This window comes from Myodes glareolus, chromosome 26 (genome assembly GCF_982192425.1).
Source record: "Myodes glareolus chromosome 26, mMyoGla1.1, whole genome shotgun sequence".
NCBI classification, from domain to species: Eukaryota; Metazoa; Chordata; class Mammalia; order Rodentia; family Cricetidae; genus Myodes; species Myodes glareolus.
The window spans coordinates 7,189,476-7,207,675 of NC_142051.1; the positions used below are offsets into that span (position 1 = coordinate 7,189,476).

At 37.4% G+C, this 18,200-nt stretch overlaps 1 protein-coding gene and 1 long non-coding RNA gene across 4 annotated transcripts in view; one reads left to right on the plus strand and one right to left on the minus strand.

Moving 5' to 3' along the window:
• The window catches only part of LOC146889827 (uncharacterized), a 39,397-nt gene extending 27,825 nt beyond the window's left edge, over positions 1-11,572 (plus strand). The window contains exon 3 of the long non-coding RNA XR_014999717.2: positions 1,041-11,572. This is a non-coding gene — a long non-coding RNA (uncharacterized LOC146889827). The remainder of the gene's footprint in view (positions 1-1,040) is intronic.
• Usp15 (ubiquitin specific peptidase 15) overlaps positions 1,289-18,200 on the minus strand; it is a 91,363-nt gene continuing 74,451 nt past the window's right edge. For all 3 annotated transcript variants that reach the window (XM_048418220.2, XM_048418219.2, XM_048418221.3), the window contains 13 exons: positions 17,324-17,482; positions 17,009-17,233; positions 14,072-14,155; positions 13,887-13,981; positions 13,605-13,796; positions 11,918-12,033; positions 11,468-11,740; positions 11,001-11,071; positions 10,531-10,646; positions 9,947-10,096; positions 9,093-9,196; positions 6,902-6,990; positions 1,289-1,752 (listed from right to left, as the gene is read on the minus strand). In XM_048418220.2, the coding sequence (XP_048274177.1) occupies positions 1,570-1,752; positions 6,902-6,990; positions 9,093-9,196; positions 9,947-10,096; positions 10,531-10,646; positions 11,001-11,071; positions 11,468-11,740; positions 11,918-12,033; positions 13,605-13,796; positions 13,887-13,981; positions 14,072-14,155; positions 17,009-17,233; positions 17,324-17,482 (1,857 nt within the window). In that variant the 3' untranslated portion in view covers positions 1,289-1,569. The remainder of the gene's footprint in view (positions 1,753-6,901; positions 6,991-9,092; positions 9,197-9,946; positions 10,097-10,530; positions 10,647-11,000; positions 11,072-11,467; positions 11,741-11,917; positions 12,034-13,604; positions 13,797-13,886; positions 13,982-14,071; positions 14,156-17,008; positions 17,234-17,323; positions 17,483-18,200) is intronic.

The following is an 18,200-nucleotide window of genomic DNA, read 5'->3' on the forward strand; positions in this document are numbered from 1 at the left end:
AAACACCCAAAGCAGCTTTTAAAAGACCAGGATGAAAAACCCGCTTTAATATCAAGATATAAAGCAAAGCCATGATCAACATACCTTACTTATCCTGGTCAAATGCACTTTTCTCCTTTTTCTTTTAAAATGCTAACATAAATAAATAATTTACCAAAATGTGCACTCACAGAGTGAACTTTTATTTACAATACACAATTTATAATCTATTGTATTTGATTAGTTCAAGTGAAGAACATTATACTTTTTGCTTTAATAACAGTGGGACACAAAGCGGTTTCTCAGGTAGTCATATGTGAAATGTGCCCAGCATTTAGTTTCCTATTAAAGGCAGTATTGTATGCCAATCAATGATACATTCTTTCAACTGGATCATAGGGAAAGAAAGCAGCAAATGAAAATGTTTCAAATGCTCACACATGTATTTGGCATCCTGGATCCTTGAATGTAAGAAACTAAAAGAAAACCCAAGGTTTGTAGCTTCCTATGCCGCACAGGTCTGACTCTGGGAACATGCAAACGCCCTCTCTCTTACACACATGCCCTTCTGAGAAAGCTGTAAGGCTATGGTGATTTCCATCAGGAACACACAGAGAAAGTGAACAGACCTACCCCTAGAGCCAGGTTATCAGGAGTCAAAGGCTAACATGGACAAAGTTCCCTCACCTAAGACTGGCGCCACTTTTACTTCAATACAGAATACTACTCAGCCTGCCCTTACGTTGTAACTGGGAGAGCTAAAGAGTTGCCAAATCACCAAAAATGGGGCAGAGAACAACAGATAGCAAAAAACTGAATTTGGACCAACAGTGGATGAGAGATAAGCATTTAAAACCAAAACAAATCTGAAATTTTGAAGAACAGATTCCAATAGTAGTGAAAAATACTTACATGTGGCTGAAAAATGACTTGTGACGGACTGTGAAATCTAGAACCCGCTCCCACAGGGAGGTAAATGCAAGGTTTTGTATTTTAATGATACAACAAAAGGAAATTATGCTAAGATTATTTCTCATGTTACGATTTTTTTTTTAAAACAGACCCACATTGATTACCAGGGACAGATTTGAAAATCTGGCTTTCCAAAGACTGCAGCCTGTGTGCCGCACCGACACTGCAGTTCCGGAGAGGTGCAGACAGCAGCCTAGCACACCAACTACATTACCCAAGAACTAAGGTCAGCCATAGTTTTCTTGCAGTATTATTAGAGCAAAATTAATGACCAACATCCACAAATTTAACATTTGTCATCAATTAAGTCACATCCAAAAAATTAAAGAAAACATAATTCGTCAAAACAGCAGCAAACTTAAAAGGGATTTATTTGTGATTTCCTATATATATATTTAGCTTGTAAATACAAGACCGTAGATGTATTCAGAGACAATTTCTGTTAAAGTTTTCATTGTGTTTCACTTCAAGTACTGCACAAGTTAAAATCTGATAAAGGATTTACATTCGGTTATCTGAAACGCCTCATCTCAGACTCTGTTTTAATGTGGTGGATCACTTCATTTCCATAGACACCACCAGCAGGAAAGTCTCTCTTTATGGCTTCTTGGACTTTCATTAATTAGTGTGCATACAGTTTTCATTTTCTATGTCATTGTCATTATCATTGCTGTCTTCGTCACTTTCCAGGGGGATACCTGTGGCAGCTGAAGCACCTTTAGTTTCTCGGTCAAGAGGGAAGAAGCCAGTTCCGCTGAAAGTGTCTTGTCTCTGGTAGAAGAGTACGTAGGCTGCTTTGGACTGTCAAACAAGCAAAGGATGTCAACACACAAAGATCATATTTGATATAGTATGGAATTTTAGCTAAAAACCAATTTTAGTGACAAAAAATAAAACAGAAAAACTACACATGACCAAATAGAAGCTTATAAAATTGGTTAAATGTGATTATTCCTATACTTAAAAATAAGTATTTTCATTCAATATAATTTGGACTAAGAAATATATACAGCTGAAACACAATGAACTTATTTACTATAATATGAAATACAATTGTTTATCTTTCTTTTAACGTGTCTTTCTAGCCAAGACTACATGTTTCAGCTCAGTCTTGACCTCCAGTGCAATGTTCTCTTACTGCATTAACATTTCCCTGATGGATAAAAATGTTGAACATTGTCTCCAGTATTTATCAGGAAAATACTGATTTTAAAAAGACATGAAAGCACAAGAAGATGACTAAGGAATAGAAAAGGGAAAGAGAGGAAGAGAGACAAGAGAATAAAAGTTCTTCCCTTTTTTATGAGAGACACATTTTCCTTGTGTAGCCCTGGCTGTCCGGGAACTACTTCTGGAGACCTAGTAGCTCTGCAGAACTCAGAGATCCACTGCCTCTGCCTCCTGAGAGCTGGGACTAAAGGTGTGCAGCCACAACTCCCAGCTTGAAAAAAATTATTTTAAAAGAATATTTTCCATCAACCATAACTATAGATTTTAAAATTTATTTTTTTTTTAAATTTATGTTGAGTTTTTGTCTGCATGTATGTCTGAGCATCACTTAGAAGCCCAATGCGTGGAGAAGTCAGAAGAGAGCACTGGATCTCCTGGAACCAGAGTTAGAGACAATTGTGAGCTGCCACGTGTGTGTGCTAGGAATCAAAATCAGGCTCTTAACCACTGAGCCATCTTTCTTGCTCTTGTATCATTAAAAAAAAAAAAAAAGGCCAGGCTGAATATATGAGTCTACAGGAAATTAAAATATTTCTGCCGAGCAAAGGAAACAATCAGCAAAATAAACTGACAGTCCACAGAATGAGAGAAAAATCTTTGCTAGTTATATCTCAAACAGTTATATCTACAATTAATATATAAAGAACTAAAAAACACCCTCCCAATCAAAAATGCCAATCAATAAATAGGCCAATGAAACATACAGTTCTTAAAAGAAACTCAAATAGCGAATAGTCTTAAAAATATTAATCATGTTTAGCCATAAGAAAATGCAAATTCAGAGTGTCCATCTCACTGCAGTCAGCCTGGCTAAGACCAAGAAACAAACGATAGGTGCTGTTGAGGATGTAGGGAGAGTGGGCCCTATTAACTGCTGGTGGCAGTGTGAACTAGTACAGACAGTCCTTTATACTGCTGCTACACTCACAGAACAGTGAACCACAACCAGCCTGTATATTCATTAACAGATGACTGGATGCTGAAAATGAGACACATGTGTGTGCATCTGTGTTTGTAGATATAAAAAACACGTACACAATGGGATTTTATTTAACAGTCAAGAATAATGAAATAATACATTTTCAGGAAAATAAATAATCTAATGGGATGACTTAGGCTCAAAAATACAAAAATTATATTTTCTCATAAGCAAATCCAAACTTTTCAATGTTTTATGTATGAATGTATTTAATATTTTATGCACACATGTATTTTTGTGCGTATGTACGTATTCAACATACGTATGTATTTAAGTGGTTTTGAGAGTGGGTAGAGGCAATGAAATCATGTAGCAAACCACGAGAAAGGAACAAGAGGTTTTGAGGAAAAGGAGTGTGCGAAAGAACACATGTGACACACAAGTGGTCAAGAGGCTGTGGGAGTTGACGGGTGCAAGGGACAAGAGAAAAGGGGAGGAAAAGAAATCAACAAAAAATGTGCATGAAATGTCATAATGAAAGCTAATATTCTGTAAGCTAACAACAACAAAAGATAGTCCGTGCTGGGCAGGAACTTGCAACATAGTGCGAGATGCTCTGGAACTTGTGATCCCCCTGCCTGAGTCTCTGAAATGCTAAGATCACAGACAGGTGCCACCAGAGCTGGTCAATCACTGATTCCTTATGTACCATGCCAGACGTCTCTCTCCAGCTTAATCAATACTTAAGTTTTTCTGCATCAAAAACCACTACCAAGAGAACTTCCATTCTCCATTCCACACTTCCCTCTCTTCCTCTCCATGGGCTGGTAGAGTGGTCACCATCTCACCAACAGTCCTAAATATCCTAATGGAATGGCTTTCCATTGGGTGACAGTGTCTCAGTCAACTAGTGGTCTTTTAAAGTAATACTGGCCCATCTTTCAGGAGCATTAACATCTCAGTGTCTTCTGTAACCTTCATCTTCAGTGACCCCACTTCTCCTTGAGCCCACTCTCTGCCAGTTCCCTCACTAAGTCCTTTAAAACACCATGTTCTGCCCTCAGAACCCATTTTTCTCAATTTGATTCCCTCATTAGGCCTGGACAGTCGGACTATCTCGAGGCCGAGGCCAGGCTGGACTACACAGTGAGACCCCGGCTCGGGAAAGAATCTACTTCTCACCCTGAACTCGAGTTAAGTATTAGCGCCCCACTGCAGGAAGAACATTCCCACAGCTAGGTGTCATGCACTCCAAGTGTCACTGGCAAACTTTCTTCCAGTTTTGGTAAATCTTGCATTTCTCATTTTTATAAGCAACTCCAGTCAGGTTTTACCAATTCCATCCAATAACTATTTCACAAGCTCATCTTCTTCATGTCCAGAGTATTTTAAGTGCTGAAATGACTCGTCAGCCTGCTGGATAGCCTTTCTGCTCTTTTACTCAGTTCCTTGAAATCTCCCGTTTACTGTTCTCTGAGAGAAGTGCACACATGCACAGCGCTGTCAGATGACTTACCAATCCATTACCTAGCTGCCCAGAGTTTAACATCTAGGATGTCAGTTTTCTTTTCCTAAGCACTAATCTGATTTTGTCTCATTTCACTACCTGATTTCTGATTTCTTCCCAAAAACCCTATATAAACTTTCCTTTTCAGTCATGCCAAAAGATTTTCTGTTCCGTCAAAATGCCACACTTTGCCATTCCTCCTCGTCTAGAACTCCTGTGACACGCCTATGTAATTCACACTTATCTATACGAGCAGAGCCAGGTCACACGCCACCTCGGCAACACAGGCTTTCTATACTCTTGTTTGCTCAAGCACAACAGTGCCCTTTCTGTTTCTCAGAGACATACTTAATAGCAATTGCCATGCTCTGACTGTTAATCTTCTGTTCCCGGCTGGTCAGAGACAGAGGCAGCAAAATACACACAGCTGTTTAGAATGGAGTTCTCCCGATGCCATCCTGACACAGACACAAAGGTACTCAGATACAAGCTGACTAAATGTTTAGAATGGAGTTCTCCCTATGCCGTCCTGACACAGACACAAAGGTATTCAGACACTAGCTGACTAAATGAAGAATCTCGGTTAAAATACACAGCAGCATCAAACCCATCTCTTATTTTGGGAGTTAGTCTCAACATAGGTTAGGCTTGTTTCAAACTCATTATATCACAAAGAATGTCCCTGAGAGCCTGATGTTCCTGCCTCCTCTGTCTGGGTTCTGGGAATACAGGATTGTGTGTGGAATCAAACTCATGGCCTCTATCAATGAGCTACATTATCAGTTCCAAAATTGTTTTATAAACAAGATAAATTTTTATTTGAAGGCAGGATTAGGACAGTTCATTTTAGGATGTTTGAGCTGAAAGATTAGAAAAAATAGACGCACATAACTATTTTTAAAAAATAATATAGGATTCAAGCATGTCTTTGTTACAGATGTCATCTCATAAGCTATATATAATATTGCTCAGGTATGCAGAAAGATATACCATGGAGGTTTGTGTAAGAACATTCTTTGATACTGGTACAATAGCAATACTGTTTATGAACACATACAAGCTATAAGACTACATAGCATACACATAAACACACACGGGGTGGGAAAGGAAGGAAAAGATACAAAAAGTTATTTTGGACCTATTTATAAAATGACAGATTATATCTACACCAATAAATAGGCTCAGAAGTTTACTAATTTGCTCTAAGAACCCTTGAAACAAACAAATGAACAACAATAAAAAACATAAACTAAAACCTAATGTCTATTCTAAGTAGTATTTAATCTAGGAACAAAGGAGTCAGTGTTTCTAACATCAACTGAGACCTATACAGAAAATACCACAAGAAAACACTGCTACTTCTCTTTTAACCAACCCTCCCCCCCACAAACAAAAAAACTTCTAAAATTTTATGTGTCTAGGTGTTTTGTCTGGATATGAGTCTGTGTAGCATGTGCAGGTCTGGCGTAGTGGAGGCCAAGAGGGCAACAGATCTCCTGCAACAGGAGTTATGGTTGTGGGCCGCAGCTGGGAATGGAAGCTGCGTCCTCTGGAAGAGCAGTCAGAGCAGGGACTTCTGAGCCCTCTCTCCAGCCCCTGAGATCTCGTACTCTGCACACTGGAGCTAGTGAGTGCGGTCTAGAGAGAAACAAGCCTCTATGGAACGACTCATTTTTTTTTTTTTAAAAACACACTATAATCTTCTTCCATCAATTAATATTTGAAAATAAAAATGTACTCTGTTGTGAAACAAAACAAACACAGTGTGCAGAGAGAACTTCCTCACTCTTCTACTAACGAGAAGAAGCAAAGTGACATGTGCACCAGGGCTGACCCTTTAAACATCTATAAATTCTGTACATCCTCATGTCATGCAATGCTACTCTCAAGACTCCAGTGTGTCTAACAGCCTGACCATCAGCAGCCAGTGTCTAAGTAGCCCAGAGCTGCACCGACTTCTCCAGAGGAAAACAAGTTCCCATCAGAAACTTGTTTAATCTGAAAATGACAAGTTTTCACACTACAATTGATGTTTCTGATAAAGAGAAAATCCTGAAGATAAATTTCCACCCAACCATCCTCTACATACTGAGATCAGAACACGAGCCACCGCAGCCGCTGGAGTGTGGACTAGTGCTCCAAAGGCCCCTTTTTCTTTTCTGTTTTTGAGACAGGGTTTCTCTGTGTAGCCCTGGTTGTCCTGGAACTCTGTGTAGAGCAGGCTGGCATCTGTTAAATTTGTATTACCCTGTAAGAAGTTGGCCCATGAGCTCAGAAAGTGAAGGCGTACTCACCACAATTTGGTCCTCAGATGCAGTGGAGACACTACTGTCATCAAAATAGTACCACTTTCCGTCATCTTTATTCTTTGCAAAAGCAGTATCTGATGAGAGAACACAACCACTGCTATGACTGGAGTAGCTATGGCTTTGTGTGTGGGGGGATTCTCAAAACTCTATAATCACCTACATAAGAAATAGCTATTAAATGATATGATAATCACCTATATCAGGCATAATATATATTCACTTGATTTGACAAAGGCTTTTTAGAATAGTTTCTAGCAATTGAAAGGCTTAAGACATACTTTTTTTCTGAAACTTGTGATTTTTTTTCAGAGGAGGAAAAATAGCATTATTATTATTTTTTAATTAACAGGACAAAACCTGATGACAGCTAATGATAATTACCACTGCCGCAGTGATTATGTGACCAGGCACAGTGCTATGTACTGTGCCCACACTAAGGTGTTCCCATTATTCTTCACACTGTAAAGATAGAGATCAAGGCTTCCAGAAGCAGACTTTGTTAAGGCACCGTAGCTGATATTCAGCAGAGCTAGAACTTAAAACCAAGACTGCTTCTGCCTCTTGCATCTAGAATTTCTATTTGTTTATTTATTTAAATTTTCTATGATATTTTCTTTTCTAACAACTCTACTTAATCTGTACTTTTTACACATTAGAATTTCTTCTGTCTTTAACGTAAGTACAGAACAAGAGAAAGATAAAAAATACAGCGACTTCATTATCCATGCTCTGTATAGACCATCTACTTAAAACTCCTGTGTGCTAACAGAGCACTTCCCAACACAGGTCATTCACTTGCACTGGCTTTAATGAGGAACTGAAAAACAGCTTCCTTCATACATCCTTCAAACCTTTCTTTTGCTCCTCCTTCCATCCACTAGGATTCACTACTGAACAGCTGTGCATGTTCTTGCTCGGTACTCTTTCGAGGATCTACCAACTCAACAGTATTATGTCTTTGTTCTGTCTACTTTTTTAAACCTGTTGAACTCATTTGAGTGAAGCCTACTGTGTGTGATGAGTTTGCTACCTGAACTCAAGAGAACTGCAGTATAGACAATGCACTTACAGAAGAAACATATTCTCAGTCTTAAAGAAAATACATAATCTCAGATTAAATAAATAATAAATAAAAAGTCTTTGAAAATAGTAGCAAGATAGATCTTTAGGGAGGATTATTAAAAAGTAACAGTGAGAAAACAATAAAAAAAATATAGCCTGACAGTAACTACAAATAGTCTCAAATAAATTGGAATTTGGGTGAAATGAATACTTTTAGAGAAATGGAAAAATGTTCAAATATACACATAAGAAAAAGAAAACTGCCCAATAATATCATAATAGTTCAACAATGACATGAATAGAAAACTTTATGGAGTAAAGCCCATAGTTTGACAGAAATTCTAGAATGCCTGATGGATAATTACTCCCCATATTGTTCCGATGATTGTAGGAAATAAAAAATCCAATCTAGATTATTTATTACCATAAATTCGATCAAAATGAAATAATAACAATAAAAGACTCATGAATGATATTGTTAACAGTCCTTATGAGTCAGCTTTGCATTAAAAATGACAAAAAGACATATCCAAGAATGAAAATCTGCCATAGTCAACCTGAAGGACAATCTGGCACACTCAGTTTTGCCAAGAATGTCCCTTCTGAGTAGTTCAAAGGAACCCTTAGCTAACAGATCATCAACAGTGACATTTTAGTCTTAAGAGTAGTAAGGAGTTAAAGGTGACTTAAGTGGCAAGATGCAGTGCAATCAATGTAATCACCAGTGGTGAAAGCAACAGATGAAACAGACATGAACCGACAAGAGTAAGTCTGAAGTCTCAGGAAAGTTACTAAAATCATTAGTTAGTACCCATTGCTTAAGTTAACACATGTGCATAGTCTACAAGAACACAGCACCAGACATGTTAGTGGGAAGAGAATGAAGAATGGGGAGGGAAGCACCTGAACAGACAATATGCTTCTACCTGGTCCTTCAGTTGAGGAGGATTCACTAATTCCTTTAGAACCAGGTTTTAAAATAAAACTGATTCACTCATTTACAAGGTATTGAACAATGATACATGCAAGATACACCTGACATTTTATTTACTTTAAAAAATATGAACTATCTTACAGGAAAAACTACAGATGGGAAAAATGGTAAACAACTTACAATGTCCACCTCCCATTCCTCCATAGTGGTTGGAAACAGCAATCAAATTATAGCGGCAAGGGCCTGCGTTTGGATTAATTAGGAATTCTGACATATCCAAGTCACTGTTAAAAAGGAATTCAGTTAAGTTATGCTTTCGTTAGAACTAATGAAAACTTTTTTCTTTTAAAACAATAAATTCTAGTGTCTTCTGTTAGTACTGACTCTCACATATGCACACGCACGCGCGCGCACACACACACACTCAATAAATACAATATCTCACTCACACAGACACTCCTCATACAAGAAATTACCTAGAGATAACCTACCAAGCAAATTATATACTGCGATTTGAGTGTTTGAAATCCTTGTCTCAAAGTGATAATTTGACAATAAATGCTATTCTGATTAATGTCTTCATGCTAACACATTTAACTTACAGTGTTCCCGGGGGAAAAAAAAATCAAGATGAAAAGTGAAAAGCAACTTCTTTATGAACATTCAAGAATTAAAAGCTTGGAGAACCCACTGCGGCCACTTTCCCCAGCAAGTACAATCTCTAACTGTGTTCTCCACAAAGATGGGTGTGGCTCCGACCCTCAAAAAGAAGCATCTTTTGCTGCAGAAGGAGATCACTTCTAGTCAAAACTGGTCAACATGTAGAGACCGAAGGTCTGTGGGGGAGCTTGTTTCCAATGAATACAGTAACAACAAATTGTGAAATAGTAATCCTGACAAATTATTAGAACTAGTCAAAGCTTCAAGGCTTAAACTGGTTCAATTATATCTGACATTTACTATGCTAAAACAGGAATATCATCACATCAGTTTGAAAAAAGATCCAATACTTACTGAAAACAGTTTAAACTTACCTGATGGGAAAATCAACTAATGTATCTAACTTGTCTCTCATGTATCGACTATAGGAAAATCGCTTGAGATGCACCACAAGTACTGGGGGCAGGGACCATAAATCTAACTTCTTTGTGGCTTGCTGATGTTCTTTACAATTTGGACAATACCTATAGAGAAGAAAAAAGTCATAAAGCTTGACAGAGGCACAAACAGATGATTTGTATTAATGAAAACTACAAATCAATATTTAGTAAGTTTTACATTTTATCAGTGAGTAATTACTGTACACTTAATATATGTGAACATGAAAACAATTCCGTTATTTTTATCTCATACATTTTTCAGATAAGCTTAATCATTATAATTATATAGATAAATATTCAAAGAAATGATGAAAGTGGTTATTAAAGAAAAGGTAGTCATGAGAGTAAAGGTTACCACTGTAATACTTTAAAAAGGGTGTCAGCATCCCTCTTTAGACTAGAACTTACTATCTAATGATCTTACTAAAAATTTAAGGAAGCTTAGTTTATATTTTGCCAACATGACCAGAGTATTTAAGAAAAGGAACTAGACACAACCATCTAACGCCTTTTCTCACCAGGGGTCTTCAGCACCGAGTTTTTCTTTTGTTGTAAAGAGCTCAATGCAGTCTTTCAATTTCACGAAGGGTTTTTTTGGAGGTTTATATTCCACACTTTCATGTTTTTCAAAATCCTAAAGAGAAGCATATCTCGAGTTCAGAGAACAAACGAAACAAAACTCAAGCATCTTAGTGACTTATCTTACTAAGTATATTGAAAACATAGCAGCTTATGAACGAATCTCTGTGGCTGAATAAGCACACAGAAAGCATGTTCAAAACCAACTTTTTGCTTTTAAAAGCAAATAGGTTTATGAGTTTTCTTCTTTCTTTTTTTTTTAAACGGCTAAAAATAAACATATTTGTAGAAGCAAGGGAGAAGAGAGGAGTAAGGCCAGCTCTCAACAGCCACACTAAGAGAGGAGTAAGGCCAGCTACCAAGAGTCACATGAAGAAGGCAAAGACAGCCCAGAAGATGTGAAGCTCACCTCGGCAGCATTTTCATCAAAGTATCTCTTTTTCAAATCAGGATCCCAGTCCAAAGCCAGAAAAGATCTTTCTAAGGTGGAAAAATATTTTTTTTTCATGAAAAATGTTGTAAGCTTTAGTTTTGAAATAAATATATCTTAATGCCAACACATTACACATATACTACAGAAAAGAAACAGTAATTTCTTTAAAACAGTATTTTCTACTTGCACTAGGTGATCAGGGCAAACACTAATAGCTATTTCCAAATCACTGAATAATCTAAGCATTAAAAAATAATACAAAGCGAAAGCATACGGACACTAACCTCATTTTTAGTATCACTTATTATATGAAGACATTAAGGCTTTTATTCCTTGTATGTAAGTATTTATTTTCATGACAGGTCTAAATTTCATGGTCTACACCTAAAAATACTTTGTTATGCTTAAGTTCAGTGTTCAGGCTATTTCTCACAGACACTCACCATCTAGCCGAAGCTGCCTATCATCAAATCTTATATGCCTGGTGTCATCCTTGATGTAGTTGATATCAGTGTTGCCTAAATTGATAAACTGGAATGTAAACAATCGCTTTTTGTGTCCCGTGAGTTGACCTTTGCAAGTTTCTTCAGTACACAATCCATTTTCAGAATCATTGTCTCCTCCAACAGAATCTTCAGACTGACTGTTGTCATTCTCTGAAGGAAGTTCTTGATCCTGGCTGGACTCATCATCTGGTTCATCTGTCTCCATCTCACCTTAGCATTTAAATAAGAATCTTTACATTAGCCATACATTACATTTCAAAGTAGGTATTACTTTTCCATATCGACTCTCGTGTTTTAGCTTATTAATTCAAATTCACATCTTAACCTTTTCTTTGGGGCAATATTGTTTAGTTCAGAAGTGTTTAGAATATGACAAGAAAGTCTTACTTGGTGAGCCTTCTTCATGTATGCCATTTGGGCCGTTCCCATTAATATTCTGGTCCTCACAGCAACGCAGGGGTCCATCAGTTTCCTCAGTTTCAGTAGACATCTTGACATACCGGCTGCAGTAAAATCAGGCAGCCAATAAGCTTGTAAAATTAACTTTCCATTTTTACTTAATAAACAATTTTAATTCAAACTCTAACCTAACACTCATATATTAAAGTTGGATAATAATTTACATCTGGGTTGTTTTTAATATAACAAAGTGATTTACTTCTAGAATTTTTGCTTTTTACTGCTGTTGTTTTTGAGAAAGGGTATCACTGTGAACCTGCAGTCGGCTTGGAACTCTCTATGTAGACCAGGCTGGCCCTGAACTAGTTCTCCTGTCTCTGCCTCCTCAGTTCTGGAATTAAAGGAAAGTGCCACTATGCCTGGTTGCATGTTCTTTTCAATTTTTTTTTAAAAAACTTGAATTACATTTTTGTTTATCTGTGTGCAGATATAGATCAGAGGACAAACTTGTAGCTTCTGGCTCTTTCCTTCCAGCTCGTGGGCTTCAGGGATTGAATTCAGGTTTTTGGGCATGGTGGCAAGCATCCTTACCTACTTAATCATCTCAACAGTTCTGGGTTTTCCATGTTTCATATGTTAAAAGTACAGCACAGTAGATCATTTCCCAACTTAAAAGTAAGAATTTTATAAATGATGTTCATTACCATACTGTTTATTGTTGCTAGGAACACTTACACTTATGTAATGTGATCTTTATAAATGGATCATGAATTAATAATGATTTGGTTTATAAAAAATTAAAAATGTCAGCCATAAGGATAAAAGAAAGGTCTTTAATTGTATTTGTCATTACCTTATTTACTTGAAGACTATAAAAAAAAATCAGCTGGACAGTGGTGGCGCACACCTTTAATCCCAGCACTTGGGAGGCAGAGGCAGGCGGATCTCTGTGAGTTTGAGGCCAGCTTAGTCTACAAGAGCTAGTTCTAGTACAGGCTCTAAAGCTACAGAGAAACCCTGGCTTGGAACCCACCCCCCCAAAAAAAAAATTCAAAAAAAATATCAAAGAGTGTGTAGTGTACTATCTCACCATCTGTCACAAAAACTTATTCTTTTAAAGCCACATGCATTAAAAAAAGGACCATTTGACATTTATTATGATTTCTAGTTTGTACTTGTATTACATTTATTTGCCAACTAAAACTTCCAACAGTAAACTTTTGGTGTAAAACAGCTAAGAATTCATGTTTCTGAATTTGAAATAATCTCAGTTGTGTATTTTATGTGAGCAAGTCAAGGGAGTAAATTGTAATTTTATTTTTACTTCATTATTGAGGCACTCTTTTATGTAGTACAGAATGGCTTCAAACATACAATATAAAAGAAACAGGATTAGAATTCTTGATTTTCGGCCTCCACATCAAGTGCTGGAATTATAAGCACACATCCCAACCCCAGTCCATGCTGCGGGGTCCCATGCTGGACTGAGATCACAGGTTTTCTTTCATCACTGCCATACCTGGCTGTCATCAACTTTCCATCGGTTTGGTTTGGTGTCTAAGAGTAACAGAGATGTGTATAACACTCTGGTAGTACTTGCACAATGACATTCATTAGCTATTTTATATTTTATTCTCATGCTTATTTTGCACAGTTCAGCTTATTTGGCACTTACCACATTCTCAAGAGTAGGAGATTATAGAGTTTATCTTCAGTATTGTTTCGCGGTACAGCCATAAGAAAAGGCTGACCAAACAGTGAAGAGCCAGTATGGTGGGTATAACTTGAATGTCTGAATTTTTCTCTTAGGCAAACAGGAATAACCACATGTTCTGTGTCTTCTGTCCTGTTGATGTTAATTTCAAACCTACAAGGGCGGGAATGATCATAAGTTTTACGTTAGTTCTTTAAATTTTTTACCCCCCAATAACAGACTGTAAATGGATATGATACTTACACGTAAATGTCATCCCGCTCCATAATACTACTGAGGTTCTCATCCATGGCAAATATCCTGTGAAATCTATGATTGTATATGTCAGTGACTATCATCTAGAAGGAAATAAATGTCTATTAAGCTGGTTTTACAATACTGAGAAACTAAACCTTAATTTACATACTTCAATCTCAGAAACATCTCACCTTATCTGCAGGCACTCCTGACAAAGCGGACAACGCTGTACAAAGATCTAGTATATTTCCAATTTTGGGCACAATAACTTTGTACTAAAAAGCAAACAGAAATTGTAATCAATCTATGGCACTGGGAAAACACTGAACATTCAAGTGTCTGAGAGCAGGTCTCTGATCCTGTCAGCTCCTGGGTGATAATGTCCATCACGAGGACTTCCTAGCTGTACTGTACGCTGGTTCACTGAATCAAAGGCCTACCTTAGCCCACCTCCTGGACCTGTCACCACGAAGCTGTTTCTGGGGTTTTACACTCAATAGGTTACTTCTTACCTCTTTTTGGTTTATGTACAGATTTCTAGTCCTTAGGATGCTTTTCTCTCTACTGTCATGATGTTATTCACCTAGACTCCATCCTCTTATTACGTCAACCACCCTGCAACAAAACCTTTATGTTTTTACCGCTCAGTTCTATTTTTGCTGAACTGTGATTTGAATTAAGAATGACTCCCATATGCTTATAGGTTTGAATGCTTAGTCATCAGAGAATGGCGTTATTTGAAAGGATTAGGAGTTGTGTCACTGGGGAAGGACTTTGAGGTTTCAAAAGTCCAAGCCAATCCCATTGTGCCTCTTTCTGCTGCCTATGGATCTGGATGTAGGACTCTCAGCTCCTTCTCCAGCACCATGTCTGCCTGCATGCCGCCATGCTTTCTGCCATGATGACAATGGACTAAATAAACCTTGGGACTGTTTTCCTTTAAAGAGTTGAGGTGGCCATGGTGTCTCCACAGCAACAGAGAGATATAAACTTTCTCACAGAGTTTGTATATGCTGAGAGAATTTCTCAAACCTCAGCATTGGTGGGCTACAAATCAGAGTTCAGTTCAACAGTCTTCACCATTGCCAGGAACACTTCTGTGGGTCACTCCCTTGTTCAGCCTGCAGTAACTATTTGAATTTTGCCCCATTTCTTAGGATTCTATTTCCTTTCTCCTTTCATTCCCTGAAGAACACTTCACCTAGAAAACTGAAGCCTCTTTAAGTAGGAAAGACTGGCTTCCTGTCCTTTACAAACTTCCAGTCCAGAGGTTGTTTTGGTCCTGTCTCTGAGACTATGGGAAGACAGAGACCTTTCTTCCCATGCACATCTAACCCTAACACCTAAGAATGCTATATTTTGCTTTTTTTTCTTTTTGACACCTAAACCCAGCATTGAACTCCTTCTCCATTTACCTTAACTTCATGTGAGTACCGAAATATACACAAGTCTTAAAAAAATAACAAACAAATCCCTAAACCAAAATAGTCCTTTACTGCCTTTCCCTACCAATGCCCCATTTCCTAGAGCTCCCTGTGTCATTGAAAACTCAAGTGGTCTCACTTCAGTTTAAGAATGTAAGTTTAATGAATAGTGAATATCTCCATCTAGATTTTGTGTGCCCCAAACGGGTGCAACTCTGAACACAGTGCAGGTGTGCCTCAATCCTTCCATCACTTTGAATGCAGGAGCTGGTAGTTTTAAGAACACTGCATAGACACTATTCTTACTAAGAGTAAAATAAACTCCAACACTTCAAGCATCAATGGTAAGAGAACTCTGTTCAAAGGACACCTTTCATACAGTTCTATTTCTATTATGCAGCAACAAATCTGAGATATCTGGCTAGAACCCTAACTTAAGAATTTATAGCAAACAATCTTGGAAACCAGGAACCAAATCTCCTCTGTTTAGGGACAAAGGCACTGAGTGAGTATACAGAGCTGGGTATGCTTCTGCACTGGCATCTACAAGTCACAGTTCTGGAATTACGAGTTCTCGGCCTACTAAGACCGCTTGGGCAGTGGAGAAAAGAAAAGGTCAAAATAAAATCTGTTAAGTGCTACAACTGAGTGTTGAGGAGTAAAAAGGAGCTAGTCACACTAGAAAAGGGAAATGTGAATGACAGAAAATGTAGCATGTTTCTCCTAAAACAATGAGTAATCTCAGTGATAGCACTAGGCAATGGAGTCAGGCCAACAACTGACACTAATATGCACCTCAGGGATTTAGCCTAAATAAGCAAGACATAAAACTTTGATAAAGCATTAGGACTAGAAAGATCATTATAATTAAAAAATTCATTTATTATTTATGTACGTGTGCATGCCACAACACGTGTGGCAGTCAGAGGACAGCCTGTGGGAGCAGGTTTTCTCCTGCTACCATATGAGGCCTAGGGATTAAATTCAGGTCTGTCAGGCTTGGCATCAACTGCCTTTACCTAGCTGAGGTATACCGCTGAATCAAGTCTTATACTAATGCTTTATTTCTCGTCAAAGTTGCTGATGCCTGAAGATTATTGCTATTTAAATGCAAGACCATATAATGAATCACAAAATACAGTATTAACTTTATTTCTGAAGTGACCAGGATAAAACCTAGAACATAAACATTTCAGCAGACGGGAGCCTGAGACAGCTCAGAGGTTAAGAGCATGCTGCTCCTATAGAGGACCCAGGCTTCATTCCAGGCACCCACATGGTGGTTGACAACAATCTCTAACTCTAGGCTAGGGGAGCCAATGTCCTCTTTAGGCCTCACCAGTACCAAGAACACATGTGGTGTACAGACATATGCAAGCAAAATACCTATATACACAAATAAAAAAATTGATAGAAAAAACAGATATTAATACCGTTATTAATCTTTTAAGCATATACCTCAAATTATAAAACAAACATCTTGGTTATCTTTTATGTGAGAAAGAAATTTGAGAAGTTTATTTTTTCTATGACATCCTTCAACTTTCCATGATTCTAAAAAGGTATAACTTCAAGAGGATTTGGCTTATAAAATCCATTACACAATACACTTTATTATTGAATTGTGATGGAGAAACCAATAGGTTTTATGTTAGTCATATCACTAGTTAAGTAAAATTAACAAATAAAATGGTCATAACTTACTTGCATAGGTTTAATAAGTGGATCCATTCTAACTAAATAAACTTCCAAGCTACGTTCTTTTTTCATGGGTAATGGAAGTGTCAAGTAGCAAAAAGGGTCAAAGGTTACTGAGATCTTAGCACACTCAGGACACACTAAAGTAGATTTGAAAAGGCCATGAAATATATCTACTATGATAGAATCATTTCTTTTCAAATGGTTTTCCCAGGCTTCTTCAGCAACTACCTACAAGGAAAAGGAACATAAGTCACTAAGAGGTGTGAGGTGTGAGAAAACTGTAACAATGGTGACATCAACAGCATGAAGTTCACTCACCTTATCTGGCCTGCCATCAGCATCTTTTAACTGTATATATGGTTTTTTTCTAATTCTATTCAAATCCTCATGTAATCCATCTAACAGGAAAGCTAATAGTTCTTGGCAGTCTTGTTGCTGATATCCAGAGAACTGAGGTGCAAATCGTCCTACCTGTGTCTGAAAGAACAAAAAACCCACAAAATCAGATACACAGGATTCCTTAAAAAGCACATAGTAATTTTCATCATTCATGTGTTTATGCATGAGAAATTACCTATTTATTACTTATATGCCTCCAGTCAAATTTGTGGCACATTTTAATCATCTGAAGATATGTTCCATTTAAAAATTGGTTACCTGATGTATGCAACCCCCCTGGGGGGGGGAGAAAGCTGTACTGCCTTTTAGTTTCAGCATCGTTTTGTAATTTTTTTGTTTTATAATTATGTTTTATTCTTTATACTTTGTGATTTACTGGTAGGCTATTAGTGTATAAAACATTCCCCACGGAGAATGCTAAGGTGTTGGCTAGAGTTAATAAACACAGTGAGTGGTCATGTACTTTATGGGAAAACACAATTAGATAAATTTTGTTAAGCAATGAGTTATAGTGTTGGTTATGAAAACAGTACTAATGTGTCAACCGTACAAAATAGGGACTTTTCAAACAGATACAGATAGAAGACAAAGAATGCATTGTTTATGTGAAAATGTGACCAAAGGCTTGATGGAATCAAATCCTGCATTTTCCCTAGGAATGTGGTTTTGAATTTGTTAATTTAACATTATGAAAAATAACTTTTGTGAAGAATTAAAAATGGTTGTATTTATACAGAATAGGAATAAAAACAAATATGCTCACCTCTCCTCTCCACAAACACACACACAGTTTATT